The 12,350-nt window shown below is 60.4% G+C and overlaps 3 protein-coding genes across 3 annotated transcripts in view; 2 read left to right on the forward strand and 1 right to left on the reverse strand.

The window, feature by feature from the left end:
* CNIH2 (cornichon family AMPA receptor auxiliary protein 2) overlaps positions 1–1,793 on the forward strand; it is a 3,034-nt gene extending 1,241 nt beyond the window's left edge. Inside the window, exons 2-5 of the mRNA XM_008709038.2 lie at positions 229–276; positions 529–641; positions 771–914; positions 1,110–1,793. Of these exons, the coding sequence (XP_008707260.1) occupies positions 229–276; positions 529–641; positions 771–914; positions 1,110–1,137 (333 nt within the window). The 3' untranslated portion in view covers positions 1,138–1,793. The remainder of the gene's footprint in view (positions 1–228; positions 277–528; positions 642–770; positions 915–1,109) is intronic.
* Positions 1,794–2,123: 330 nt separating this feature from the next.
* On the reverse strand, positions 2,124–6,488 carry YIF1A (Yip1 interacting factor homolog A, membrane trafficking protein). The gene is made up of 8 exons (XM_040639452.1): positions 6,275–6,488; positions 5,365–5,576; positions 5,096–5,200; positions 4,878–4,956; positions 3,316–3,373; positions 2,991–3,146; positions 2,421–2,514; positions 2,124–2,321 (listed from the first exon to the last, which is right to left on the reverse strand). Exons 1-8 carry the CDS (start codon positions 6,303–6,305, stop codon positions 2,175–2,177), a joined length of 882 nt encoding a protein of 293 aa, XP_040495386.1. The 5' UTR covers positions 6,306–6,488; the 3' UTR covers positions 2,124–2,174.
* A 2,470-nt stretch (positions 6,489–8,958) lies between these two features.
* The window catches only part of TMEM151A (transmembrane protein 151A), a 4,835-nt gene continuing 1,443 nt past the window's right edge, over positions 8,959–12,350 (forward strand). Inside the window, exons 1-2 of the mRNA XM_040638781.1 lie at positions 8,959–9,033; positions 11,575–12,345. Of these exons, the coding sequence (XP_040494715.1) occupies positions 8,959–9,033; positions 11,575–12,345 (846 nt within the window). The remainder of the gene's footprint in view (positions 9,034–11,574; positions 12,346–12,350) is intronic.

Here is a 12,350-nt window from a genome sequence, read left to right on the forward strand (position 1 = left end):
GGGCGGCCGTTGCCAGGCTCTGGGCCGTTGCCGTGGAGACGCGGGTGAAGGTCCCTCCATGGTGACGGTTGCCATGGGGACGGCGCGGCTGCCTCTATGCCGCAGAGACTGCAATGGCGCCCCCTGGCGGTCACCTGCAGGTCGGCGGGGGACGTAGGGAGGGCGGCGGGGGCAGCCCAATGCCCGCTCCTCCTCCTTCCCCATAGTGACCTTTTCCTCCCCCCACAGCGCGAGCGTTTAAAAAACATCGAACGCATCTGCTGCCTCCTGAGGAAGGTCAGTGTCAGGGCTGGTAGCAGGAGGTGCCTAACCCAGCTCAGCCCTACTCTGTGACTAGGAACGCGGCCTTGCCCCTCTGGGAACTGCTTCATCTGGTCTGCCACCCGGAGGGAGTGGGAGGCTAGAGGCCCCTTTAGTCCCCAGAGGTCGCGGTGGGGGGCACCTCCCAAATCCCAGCTCCCCTCTGTGCCCTTGAAGCTGGGGTCTGTTCTGGCACCAGGCAGCTGACCTCTCACCCTCCCTTCCCAGCTGGTGGTCCCAGAATACTCCATCCACGGCCTCTTCTGTCTGATGTTTCTGTGTGCAGCAGAGTGGGTGACCCTGGGCCTCAACATCCCCCTCCTCTTCTACCACCTCTGGAGGTGAGGGCCTCAACATCCCCCTCTTCTACCACCTCTGGAAGCTCCATTGGGGGGAGTGAGACGGAAGAGCAGGGGCAAGATGGGGGTGGGAGCTTTGACATGGGCACTCAGGCTCCTCCCTCACCCCAGGTACTTCCATCGCCCGGCGGATGGCTCTGAGGTCATGTATGACGCGGTCTCCATCATGAATGCTGACATCCTCAACTACTGCCAGAAGGAGTCCTGGTGCAAACTCGCCTTCTACCTGCTCTCCTTCTTCTATTACCTGTACAGGTGAGGCCCTGCCCATGGCAGTCAGAAGTCAGGGAAGGGATGTTCCAGGTACCATGCCTCCAATTCCAGGAATGGTTGGGCCCCAAGTTCCTGCCTTTCTCCCCCAAGGACTGAGGGCAACCCAGGGTATGACAGGGTGGGTAGCCAGTAGCTGGGCCTACTCAGGACTCGGCTCACTGCCTCATCTTCCCACAGTATGGTTTATACGTTGGTGAGTTTCTAAGGGGGAAGCCGGCCAGGGAGCAAGCCCAGAATGGACCGGACGCCTGTGCACCCCCAGCCCTGCCCCTCGGCCGCAGAGGCCTCAGCCCTGGGGAGGGAGGGGGCACTGGTGCCCCCCGCCTCCTCTCCACCCCTCCAAACTGCTGCTGCGGGGACCTCCCGCCTTCAGAGCCCCCTCCCCTTGGACCAGGGCTGGGCAGAGCTCTAAATAGGGGCAGGGGCTCCTCTGCCAGCCTGTAGGCATGGCAGTCAGTCTTGGAAGGGGCGGAACCTCCGGCCTTGTCCACTTCGGGGGGAACATGGACCCTGCCAAGGAGCAGGGCTTGACCCTGGAAGTTCTGGGCCGCCCCCCCTCCACCCTCACCCTGAGGCTCCCCCTGCAGGTGGGGGGGTACCCGCACCGGGAATGAGCAGGCTCAGCAGGGGGGCAGCCCCACCCCTAGTCTGCCCTCTCCCCTCCCCCAGGCTCTCTCTCCAGACCTCCCCCTTCCCCATCCCCACTTGCCCCAATCCCAGCCTGTCCTGTCCCTCGGACCTATTTTCTATGTTGCCTGGAGGAGTCCGGCACCCCCTCCCCGGCCATTTGTGACAAAATATGAATAAACTACTGCAAACACGTGGGCCCCAGTTCTGCTCCTGAAAGGCTTGAAGAGGACATGGGGGCAAAGGGACTCTATAGGGGGCAGCCCTCAGCTAAATCCCCAGTACAGCTGGGCTCAAACCACTGGCCCACGGAACCCCCAGGGAAACCCCTCAGATGGATCAGAGGCCTTTGAGGTCTCCTTGGCAGCTGCTCCCTTCTATCCTCACTTTCTTGGCTACAGCTAAACAGCTATTCCTGCTGAAACCCTTCCATCTGCTTTTCAAAGCAGTATGAAGGCCACCAACTTCAGGAAGCCCTCCCCTGGGTCCCCTGAGCCTGGTAAACCCTGGGCGATGGAGAGCCCCCCACCCAGGCCCCAGGAACAAGGATCAAATACAATCAAGGAAATCAAATCTTCAATGTATGGAAAAATCAGTGCCAGCGGGGGTCAGGGGTCACCGGACCAGGTGGAAGGTCAGCCAGTATATGATGAGGGGCTGGAAGGCTGCAGCTCCCAGGGTCAGGTAGAGCTGGAGACGCTGCCGGGGAGCTGGGCCCCCCACGTTGTCAGGGGCCAGGGCCGCTGTTCGCAAAGAGCGCACCTGGAAGAAAGGAGAGAGCTGAAGCTGGGCCGGGAGGGGGAGGCTCATCCCCAGCTCCAACTCCAGGGGGTGAGGCACGAGGGGCAGCCCCAGACTCACAATGAAATACATGAGTGAAGACGAGGTCCAGGCCAGTGCCACATAGTAGCCATCACTGCCGAAGAGCAGCCCTGTGAGCACGCTGAGGATCATCCTGCAGGGGTGGGGTGCAGGGAAGTGAGGGGGAGAGGAGAAAGAGAAGGCTGGAGATCTCTCAAGGGTCCGTGCCTGAGACTGGTCCCACCACCCAGCCTAGACCCCACCCACCACCACTGGGGCATTTTATCTTCAATCTATCCCCACAGGTCCTAGACTCAAAATGAATCTGGAAGGCCTAGGACTCAGTCCTAGGACATGGATGTGAGACCCCCTTTATCGCCCCAGCACAAAGCCCTTCTCCCCTGTGTCCCCAGGGGGACTCTCCATACATTCCTGACCTGAACAACAGTACACGGTTCCTGAGGAGAATGCTAAAAACAGCTGGTTCTTCCAATAGAGAAGAGCTAGGGCCCAGAGAGGGGCAGAGGAGTGCCCAGGGTCAGAATTCAAGGCTACAGCAATACCAGCTGGGAACCCACGGCAGCAGGCCCCTCTCCAGACCTGCCTCTGGCCTGGCCCATAGGTACTCACCCCACATATTTGTACCCGCTGTAGGCTAACAGGTGGAAGGTGCTCAGGTCACTGCGCACAGTGACCAGGTAGACGCCCAGGAGCAGGGCCAGCACCTCCATCACGACCCACACCAGCGCCGTGCTTGCACACAGGCCCAGCACCTCTGGGGAGAACCTACGGCCATGTGGGAGAAGGGGAGGCATTCAGAAACCAGTCATCCTGTGGCAGGTGTGAGACTGAGGACATGGGCTGGGCTTGGGACCTGCCACAGGTCCCCTAGGGAAGTGAGGAGAGCAGTCAGGAGTGGGAGCTGGTGGGAATGCGGGAGGGCGTTGGTACTAACCTTTTCTGAATGCCCAGTGCCATCCCAGCCAATAGCACGTAAGTGATGAAGGCCATTGCTGCCAAGAGCCAGAAAGATGCCATCAGCCTGGTTTCCTCAATCAGAGCCCCCTGGCTAGGTATTTGGGGCCATTTACACTCCTTACCTTCTCCCCATACTTCCTTCTCTGCATATCCCCACATACCCAACCTCCATAGTCAGCTCCTAATACCCTGCCTGAGATGCCTTTCCCTACTCAGCCCCTTCCCCCTCTGTAAATGCTACCCTGACCTTTCTCTCAGGACCACCAAGCCACCTCCTTCCCTGTTCCTGTGCTAGGAAACTCACCAAAGTTGCCTGCTGTGGCTCAAACCATATCACGGGCCAAGGCTATTGCTAATCCTAGACCAACAGGCAGGGGCCAAACTGATGTCCCACGACACTGCAGGACTAAAATACAGGCTTGAAGACAACCCAGGCTCTCCCCAGAGTCCAGCCCATGGGGATGATGTCACCTCAGTCAGTAATTTTCAGTCTGGCCACTGGCCCTGGCTTTGGCTCTGGCCATCCCACCAACGTAGAGGGCTCCCAGTTTACCCCTGCTGTTTACACAAAAGCTCAGAGCCAGGGGGAGCTGGGCTTTCACAGCAACTGTAACTCCTTGGCCCTGTTCTCTGCTCCCTTGAAGCACCAGAACTGATGTGCCCACCAGAGAGCACGGGGTCTGAAGTCAGGAAACCAGCTCTACCACCTATAAGCTATGTGGCTTCAAAGACAGTCGTCTCTCTGAGCCTTGGCTTCAACACGTAAAATGGGGATGGCAGTTCCTGCTTTACAAGGTGGCTCTGAGAGAAAATGGAAGGAAGGACAGAAGAACCTGTGGCCCTCCTGGAGCAACTGGGCTCACTGGCTGCCCTGGCAACCCCTCTGAGGGCCACCCGGGCATACTCACCCTGCTCCAGGGTGTCCACCGTGGGCTTCGCCTTGAGCAGGCCCCAGGACAGAGGAGTCAGATGCACAGTCTGCCAGCCACTGTCCAAGGTGGGCAGCCTGACCCCGTGCCACGTGGATGGGCAGTTCCGGGAACCCAGAAGGGAGTGACCACTTTCTCAGAGGAGGGAATGTTGGAGCAGGACTTGGGCAAGGAATCCGCTATGACAGTAACTATTATTTAGTGTGCTTTGTGCTGAGCGCACATCACCTCACTGAATCTCCACAACAATCCTTGGTGGTAGAGACTGTCGTCATCCCTGGTTTACATAAGAGTAAAAGTAGCCAGCCTGAGGTTCCACTACCGGAAGTTGTAGGACTAGGTCTAAGCCCTGGGCTCCAGGCTAGGGAGGGACATGGTCCCAGTTAAGAGGCCAAAAGATCTCAAAAGGGAGTACCCTGAGGGCACAGAGGGCACACCCAGGAAGCTTCTTACTGGTCCCCCTGCTCCATCTACCAGGTGTCTAGCAACCATCACACACAAAAGCACCAAGAGCAGATGCTAAATCAATGCACGAGCCTCTCTCTCCTCGTCGGTGACTCAAGGCACATGTCCCGCCACGTCCCCCAGCCCAGGTCAAAGAAAGACTCACTGGGGATATAGAGGTCAGGGGCGTTGAGATCTTGTCGCGGTGGCAGAGGCACATCGCGACTGTACTGCACCTCCCAGTTCTGGCGGTGGCAGCAGCAGCCACGTCAGGAGAAAAAGATGAAAAGAAAAGAAAGAAGGGGGTTGAGGTCTGGGGGCCAAACTCTGGGATGGGAAGCAGGAGGCACAGGGCCCCGCCAGCTCACCTGGAAGGCAGCTCACCTGGTGTGTGTAGGGGAAGACCAGTAGCCCCAGCTTCTTGGCCACGTAGGCTGTGTCCACGGCAAAAAAATACTTGAGTTTGTTCACAGACACAAAACGGTGCAGCTGGGAGAGGAGAGAGGAGGCTGTGGACAAGCTGCACACCAAACCTCAGGGTGCTCCTCTGTGTGCTCCTTCCCTGAGGGCTGCTGTGAGAATTAGGTGGGGTCCCGTGATGCCCCATCCCTGGCCAGAAATCTTGCCACCCTTGCCCTGGGGGCGGGCCACACCTCCTTGTGCACCATGTCCTTCCCATGGGATGCGATGGAGCTGCCATAGGCCATAGCCACGTTGGCCATTGGGTCCCCAAGCAAGTGGTTGACATTGAAGGCCACGTCGGCTCCTGGGGCTGGGTATCCCCCTGGCTGGCTGGAGTAAGCACCGCTTGTGTCATCGAAGAGGGGAGGGGGATCTGGAGCTGCCCGGGCCCTGTGCTTGGAGCCTGTGGGTTTGTAGGTACTAGAGTAGGTGACAGGAATATCAAGCATGAGCCCAAACCACCACCCCTTTCCCCAGGTTGGGCAGCCCTGTATGGGTCCTGGGGCCACCAAACAATCAGTTAGGGAAACCCGGGCTGGCTGGGGTTAGGTACCCCAGAAAGAACTTTGAAGAGGCATCCTTTTCCAGAGGTGCTAAATGTAGGCAAAGAAAGAGCTGAGGCAGCGCCTGGAAGTGGTTGCCCACCTGGGGGTTTCTGGGGGCCTTCTCAAGGGAAGTGATCTCTGAATTGTGCCTTGGGAGAGTGAGTAGAAGTTTCCTAGGTGAAGATAACTAACTGTTCATGCATCCCTCATGAACAAGGGTGGGAAAGGCGACAGCTGGGTACCCAAAGGCCCTGGGCTGTGCCGAGGGCCCCTACCAGGGTCATGACAGGTAAACAAAGTTCTGAAGGCAGACCCCGTTGGTGCCCGGGTCTGGCATGCGAATCCCAGCTGTGCGGTCACCGCCCCATCTCAGGACAGGGCCGAGAGGGCGAAGTCCGGGACGCGTTGTGGAGTCACGCAGGGCGGAAACCCGAAAGACACCCGCCGCCCTGGGGAGCGGTCACGGCTGCCCCTCTCCCTCAGGGTGAGCGGGCCGCGCCGCCGACCCTCCTCCGGCCAGTCGGGCCGCGTCCCGCCCGCCCCGCGCCCCACGCACCGTGGGCTCCGTAGCCCGAGTGATAAGCCATGGCCGCGATGCTGGCGCTCCCCAAGGGCCCTCTGCGCCGCCTCGTGGGTACGAATACTAATAAGGCAGCTGCTCCGCTTTCTGGGCACCGACCGGGGTTATGGAGCAGCCCGACACGTCCGCGAGCTCTTCGACCGCAGCCGCCATGTCCTCAGCGTTATCCTCCGTCGCCTGCCATTGGCTCCTCGGCGGCGCTAGCTCGCCCCTCCCCTCTTCCAATTGGCTGCTGGCGCTGCCTCGCCGAATTGGATTCGGCAGTAGTCAACTTCCGGGAGGGGTATAGGCGGAGCAACTCGAGGCGCTCTCGGATTGGATGGTGGGCTGCTAGTTCGGGGCCAGAGTAGCCAATAGATGGGTTAAGGTGGGAGGGGGGGGGGGTTGAGAATTATTTCCGCGCCTGCGCAATGGGGTACTTGACGCTCACCCTGCCACGACTACACCAGGTGGAGACCTGGCGGAGGCGGGAGTACCGGAACGGAGTTTCGCTCGGGGGACGTACCCCAGGAGAGAATGGGTGCGGGGGAGCTCTACCAAGTCCCGCCCCTTGGGTCTCCTGCCCCTCCCTCTCAATGCTAGCTTTCCTCTCCGGTCCTCCATACTGCCTCCCACCCCAGTCCTGGCACGGAGCTCAGGAAGCCAGCCAAGTGTTAGTAGGAGGCCGGGCGGGGCAGTGACAGCGCAGCCCAGCGAGCCCCGAAAGCTGACTCCTCCTCCCGCCACCCACCCTTCCTTTCCGCGCGGGTGCTGTCCGTCGTCCGGTGCTGAAATGCCCTCCATCCACTACCACTATCCTGCAGATCCTGGGGGCCTGCTGCTGGCCTCTTGAGACAGAAAGACACACACACACCCGTTACACATACTGAAAACTCCAGAAGATCTGAAGTCCCAGAGACTGGGTGCTATAGTCGGGACAGGATCCTGCACCAGGCCTGACCCGTCAACTCTCCCGTGGTCCAGCCTATTTGACTTGACTGTGGAGGTGCGCCGATCCACCTCCTGAAGCTGCATTTGAAACTCCTGAGTCATTGCTGGTCCTGCGGTCCATCTTTAAGTGAGATACCTCCCCTTCCCCCCCCCACCTCAAGCCTCCCTCCTGAGGTCGGGGGTGTTCCTTTCTCTCCGCCCAGTTTCTGACCACTCTCACCCTACTCAGAGACAGTCTTCAGGGGCCTCCTCTCTCACACACCTTCCGCCAGCACTTTCTAGAGAGCAAAATCAGGTCCTCTGCAACCTGCCTGTAGCTACCCAGTGTCCAGTTACACCAGGTGACTCTCCTACTTTCTAAACACAGCTCACGTGATCTAATCGCGTGCCTTTCCTCAGAAATCCCCTCCACCTGGGATGCCTTTCCCCCTCATATCCATTTGTCCAAAACCTAGTTATTCTTTAAGAGTCAGTTTAACTTGTCCCTCTCAGAGAGACAAAGGGAACAGAGGACTGACCTGGCTGGGGGTTGAGGCCAGAGGCTGGGTTCCAGGCTCCCTCTGGGTACACCAGTTTGCCCTGGATATAAATTCCATTAAGACCGGGCCTGTGTCATTCTCCACTCCTACCCTTGTCTTCACAGTGCCAAACACAATACTTGGATATAGAAGATAACCCAATAAACATCTGTGCCCAATAAATAAATAATAAATAAACAGATGAAGCCCTGGGTCCTTTACTCTATCACTTCAATCACCTCATCTTTAAATGGGTAGGGGTATTGAACTGAATGGTTTTTGAGTTGCTTTGGGGGGGGGAATGTGGCAAAGCAACCCAAAACTCACCTAGCATTGCAGCTCCCTATGTCCCACCAACTAATTGTCTGCTTTGGGGGCCTGCCCAGACCCAGGGGCAGGTGTGAAGGTCTGAGGCCCCTGACGGCCAGGGAGCAGCACTGGGGCCACCAGTACTTGGGAGGGCATCTTCCCATGAAGGCCAGATCCCACTCCCCTGTACCTCATGATGAATGCTTGTGGACCTTTCTATTCCCATTTCTCAGGTGGGAAAACTGAGGTTGGGGTGGAGAGTGCAGGCCCAAGGTCACGAAGCCTAGGGCCCTGGGTGTCCTGGCCCCCAAGCTGCCTGCTCTTAAGTGAAGCCCAGCACCTCTGTCCAGCGAATGAGGCGAATCACAGCTTTCTGGGTTATAACTGCTTTTTCCCCTACAAGCAAGGCTTGGTGGGGGGGGGAGTGCGCGTCTGGGTGGGCTTAGGCCTGGGCCTACTCCTCAGAGACAGGACCCCTGGGGGGTATTACCCACCTTTGAGTTCCATCCCCCCTCATTTTACAGCAGGGGAAAGAGGCCCCAAGAGCAAGGACTCGGCCAAGGTCGCAAGCACAAGCGCGGCGGGAGGGGAACCTAAGCTTGGGTCGGCCAGCCTGGGGTTCTCACCGGCGGGAGCAGCGCCCGCCGTACCAGGCGCTGCCGGCGGCGCCGCGGGTGCCGCGGGGGCGGGGTCAGCGGAGGGCGGGGCGCTGGGCACCGCGGCCGCCAACGCCGCCGCCGCCGCCGCCGCCGCCGCCGCCGCCGCGCTCGGGCTCGAGCTCGGCGCACTCCCTGCGCTGCCGCCGAGTCGAGCGGACGCCCTCGGGGCAGCGCCGCAGCCCTCTGCGCTCCCCCCTATCATGCCCCGGGCCCGGGCCCGGGCCGCCCAAGCAGCCAGGACACCATGCCCGAGGGTGGCGGAGGCGACAGCGGGGAGGTGCCCGCGTTCGTGCCGGACGGCGAGCCGCTGCGGGAGGAGGTACGGGCGCTGTGTGTTGAGGGGCCGGACCCAGGGCTGGAGCTCGGGTGAGGGCGACGACGGAAGGGGCAAACCTCGGGACAGGGGCTGAGGAGGGAAGTCCCAAAACCCCAGTTGCTAATGACGTCATTAGGGTAGCCGGCGTCTGGCGAGCCGAGGGGCTCGCGTGGGGGTCGAGGTGGGGGAGGACTGGGAAGGGAGGAGGGGGCGACTCCCGCCCCGGGCGCCCCTTCATCCCTCCTCACCCTCCTGTGACGTCAGCGCCTGGCCCCTGCGCGCCCTCATTCCGCAGCGTTGCCCCTCACCCCCGAGGCCCGGGGGTCAGGCCCCCCGCCCAGCCCAGCCCGGCTGCTCACGAGGTGCCCGGGCGGCGCCTGCAATGCAGCAGCCGTAGCTGGGACTTGGGGGAGGGAGCGGAGGGAGGAGGGGAAAGAGGAAAGGAGGCGGCCTCTGGTACCCCTTCTCCCTCTCCCCGCGGTGAGGTCCGAGGGCCCATCCTGCCGCCTGGGACCCCCAGAGTGGCCTCTCGTCAGCTCTGGCCAAGAAGATCTGCAGTGGTGTGGGGCCCTGTGTGGGGTTTTGGGGTGATAGGTGATGAGTGGGTCTGTGTACGTGTTTGGCTGGATGTAGTGTGCTTGTGGGTGTGTGAATGCTAGTCGGCGCTCCCCACACCCCACACCTCGGGTGAGCTGAAGTCAGGTGATGGTCTGGTGGGTCCTTGGCTTGGGTGATGTGGTGACGCGTGGACGTGTTCTGTCGTGGGTGGATGTCTCCTGTAAAGTCTAGGGTGTGATTTCAGGTTTCAGTAGCGGTGGGGCTGGGGGATGTGCACTGTGGTCCGGTGAGGGTCTGGTGTGGACCTGGGCTTCAGTGAGTGAGTAACCAGTGTGTGCATGTGTGTGTCCGGTGCTGGGTGGGTCTGTGTGAGGTGTGTGCGTGTGTGCGTGGGTGAGTGCAGGCACCTGTGCACCGTGTTATGGTCGTGAGGGGGGGTTGTGCCCTGGGCACCGGTGAGGGTCCAGGGTCTGGGATGAGCAGACCGTGTGCACATCTGTGGTCGGTGGGTCAGGGATAAACATCGGGTGGGGAGTGTGCATCTGACCGGCCCTGCAGGTCCTGGTGATGATGTGCACCTGTGGTGGGTGGGGGGGTAGGGCAGGCTGACCCTCTCTTCTTGGGTCTCTCAAGACCTGGTGGTGCTGGGGTTGGAGAAGGGGCCCCTTAACTTCACCTCTGCTGTTTCCGTCAGGCCACCTCTTCCTTCTCCTTCTTTTCCCCGCTCCCCCACTTCTTTCTCCATAGGCGCCTTAGAGGTGAGGTGGGGGCCAGGCTGGCCCTGCCCGGGAGGGTAGACCAAACCCTCTGGGCCAAGGAGTGGCCCCTGCTGCCCAGCAGCTGTGTTCCACCCCCTCCCTCACAGCACAGATGGGGAGTGGAGGACGACACTCCATCTGCTCCCCCCAGACTCACACCTCCTCCGTTCCCAGCTCTTCCTCTTTCTCGCTTACTTAAAAGCTTCTCCCAAGTCTCTAAGTGGAACCAAGGGACCAGAGGGAGTCTCAGGGTAACAGTATTTATTGCCATGGCCAGACCCTGTGCTGCGATGGCCACACATAAGATCTCGTTGAAACCTCACAAAAGCCCCAGTTAACAGATGAGGAGACTGAGGTCCAGAGAGGACCAAGGGATCTGTCCAAGTCATACAGTAAGTGGTGGAGCCAGCACCGAATCCTGGGCCACGGGGCTCCAAAGCCCACGATCTTCACCCTTTTTTTTTTTTTAAAGATTTTATTTTATTATTTATTTGACAGAGATAGAGACAGCCAGCGAGAGAGGGAACACAAGCAGGGGGAGTGGGAGAGGAAGAAGCAGGCTCATAGCAGAGGAGCCTGATGTGGGGCTCGATCCCACAACGCCGGGATCACGCCCTGAGCCGAAGGCAGACGCTTAACCGCTGTGCCACCCAGGCGCCCCCCTTTTTTTTTTTTTTTAAGGTTTTATTTTATTATTTATTTGACAGAGATAGAGACAGCCAGCGAGAGAGGGAACACAAGCAGGGGGAGTGGGAGAGGAAGAAGCACCATGATCTTCACCCTTAAGACCCCTGCCACCCTGGCCTCCTGTACCAACAGGTCCAGGAATCAAGGACCAGAGAGGGCAGGAATATGGCCAAGACCACACAGCAAATTAGGGGCAGAACCGGGACCAGAGCTCAGTTTTCTCAATAGCCAGTCAGGGGGCCCTTCCTTCTCTTGGTAGAGACGGGTCTGTTTTGACCTAGGTGCTCTTGACTGAGAGATGATGGGGCACAGTAGAGGACAGGCTCAGGGGCAAAGAGGCCCCAGTTTGAATCCTACAGCTCTACCGTGACAGCCAGAAGGGTGCGGTCTGGAGCAAGACGCTCCATCCCTCAGAGCCTCCGTTTCCTCCTCTGTGGGGAGGGAGTCCAGCGCCAGCTCCTTCCCAGGGTTAGGCAGAGGCGCAGGCACCACTGACGGCCTGTCCTGACCCGCGCCTCTCCCCTGTCTGCCCGCCCTGCAGCAGCGGCCCTTGAAACAGTCCCTGGGAAGCTCCCTGTGCCGAGAGTCGCACTGGAAGTGCCTGCTCCTTACGCTGCTCATCCACGCCTGCGGCGCTGTCGTGGCCTGGTGTCGCCTGGCCACGGTGCCACGGCTGGTCCTGGGGCCCGAGGCAGCCCTGGCCCGTGGGGCCGGGGGCCCACCCCCCACCTACCCAGCCAGCCCTTGCTCTGATGGCTACCTGTACATCCCGCTGGCCTTTGTCTCCCTCCTCTACCTCCTCTACCTGGCCGAGTGCTGGCACTGCCATGTGCGCTCCTGCCAGGCGCCGCGCACGGACGCCAACACCGTGCTTGCCCTGATCCGCCGGCTGCAGCAGGCGCCACCCTGCGTCTGGTGGAAGGCCACCAGCTACCACTACGTGCGCCGCACCCGCCAGATCACCCGCTACCGGAACGGCGACGCCTACACCACCACGCAGGTCTACCACGAGAGGGCCGACAGCCGCACGGCTCGTGGCGAGTTTGACTACTCAGCGCACGGCGTCCGCGATGTCTCCAAGGAGCTCGTGGGCCTGGCTGACCACGCGGCCACGCGGCTGCGCTTCACCAAGTGCTTCAGCTTCGGCAGCGCCGAGGCCGAGGCCTCGTACCTCACCCAGAGGGCCCGCTTCTTCAGTGCCAACGAGGGCCTGGACGACTACCTGGAGGCCCGCGAGGGCATGCACCTGAAGGACGTGGACTTCCGTGAATCCCTCATGGTCTTCGCAGACCCCCGCAGCCCACCCTGGTACGCCCG

This window comes from Ursus maritimus, unplaced genomic scaffold (genome assembly GCF_017311325.1).
Source record: "Ursus maritimus isolate PB19 unplaced genomic scaffold, ASM1731132v1 scaffold_23, whole genome shotgun sequence".
Classification (NCBI taxonomy): domain Eukaryota; kingdom Metazoa; phylum Chordata; class Mammalia; order Carnivora; family Ursidae; genus Ursus; species Ursus maritimus.

Bases quoted from the DNA above. Each gene is read 5' to 3' on its own strand.
- YIF1A (XM_040639452.1), bottom strand. From the start codon at position 6,305: ATGGCTTATCACTCGGGCTACGGAGCCCACG. The intron at 4,957-5,095 runs GTGAGCTGCCTT...TGCCACCGCCAG, and splicing joins TCTTCCCCTACACACACCAG to AACTGGGAGGTGCAGTACAG. The intron at 3,374-4,877 runs GTGAGTCTTTCT...GGCTCTTGGCAG, and splicing joins CCCTGACCTCTATATCCCCA to CAATGGCCTTCATCACTTAC.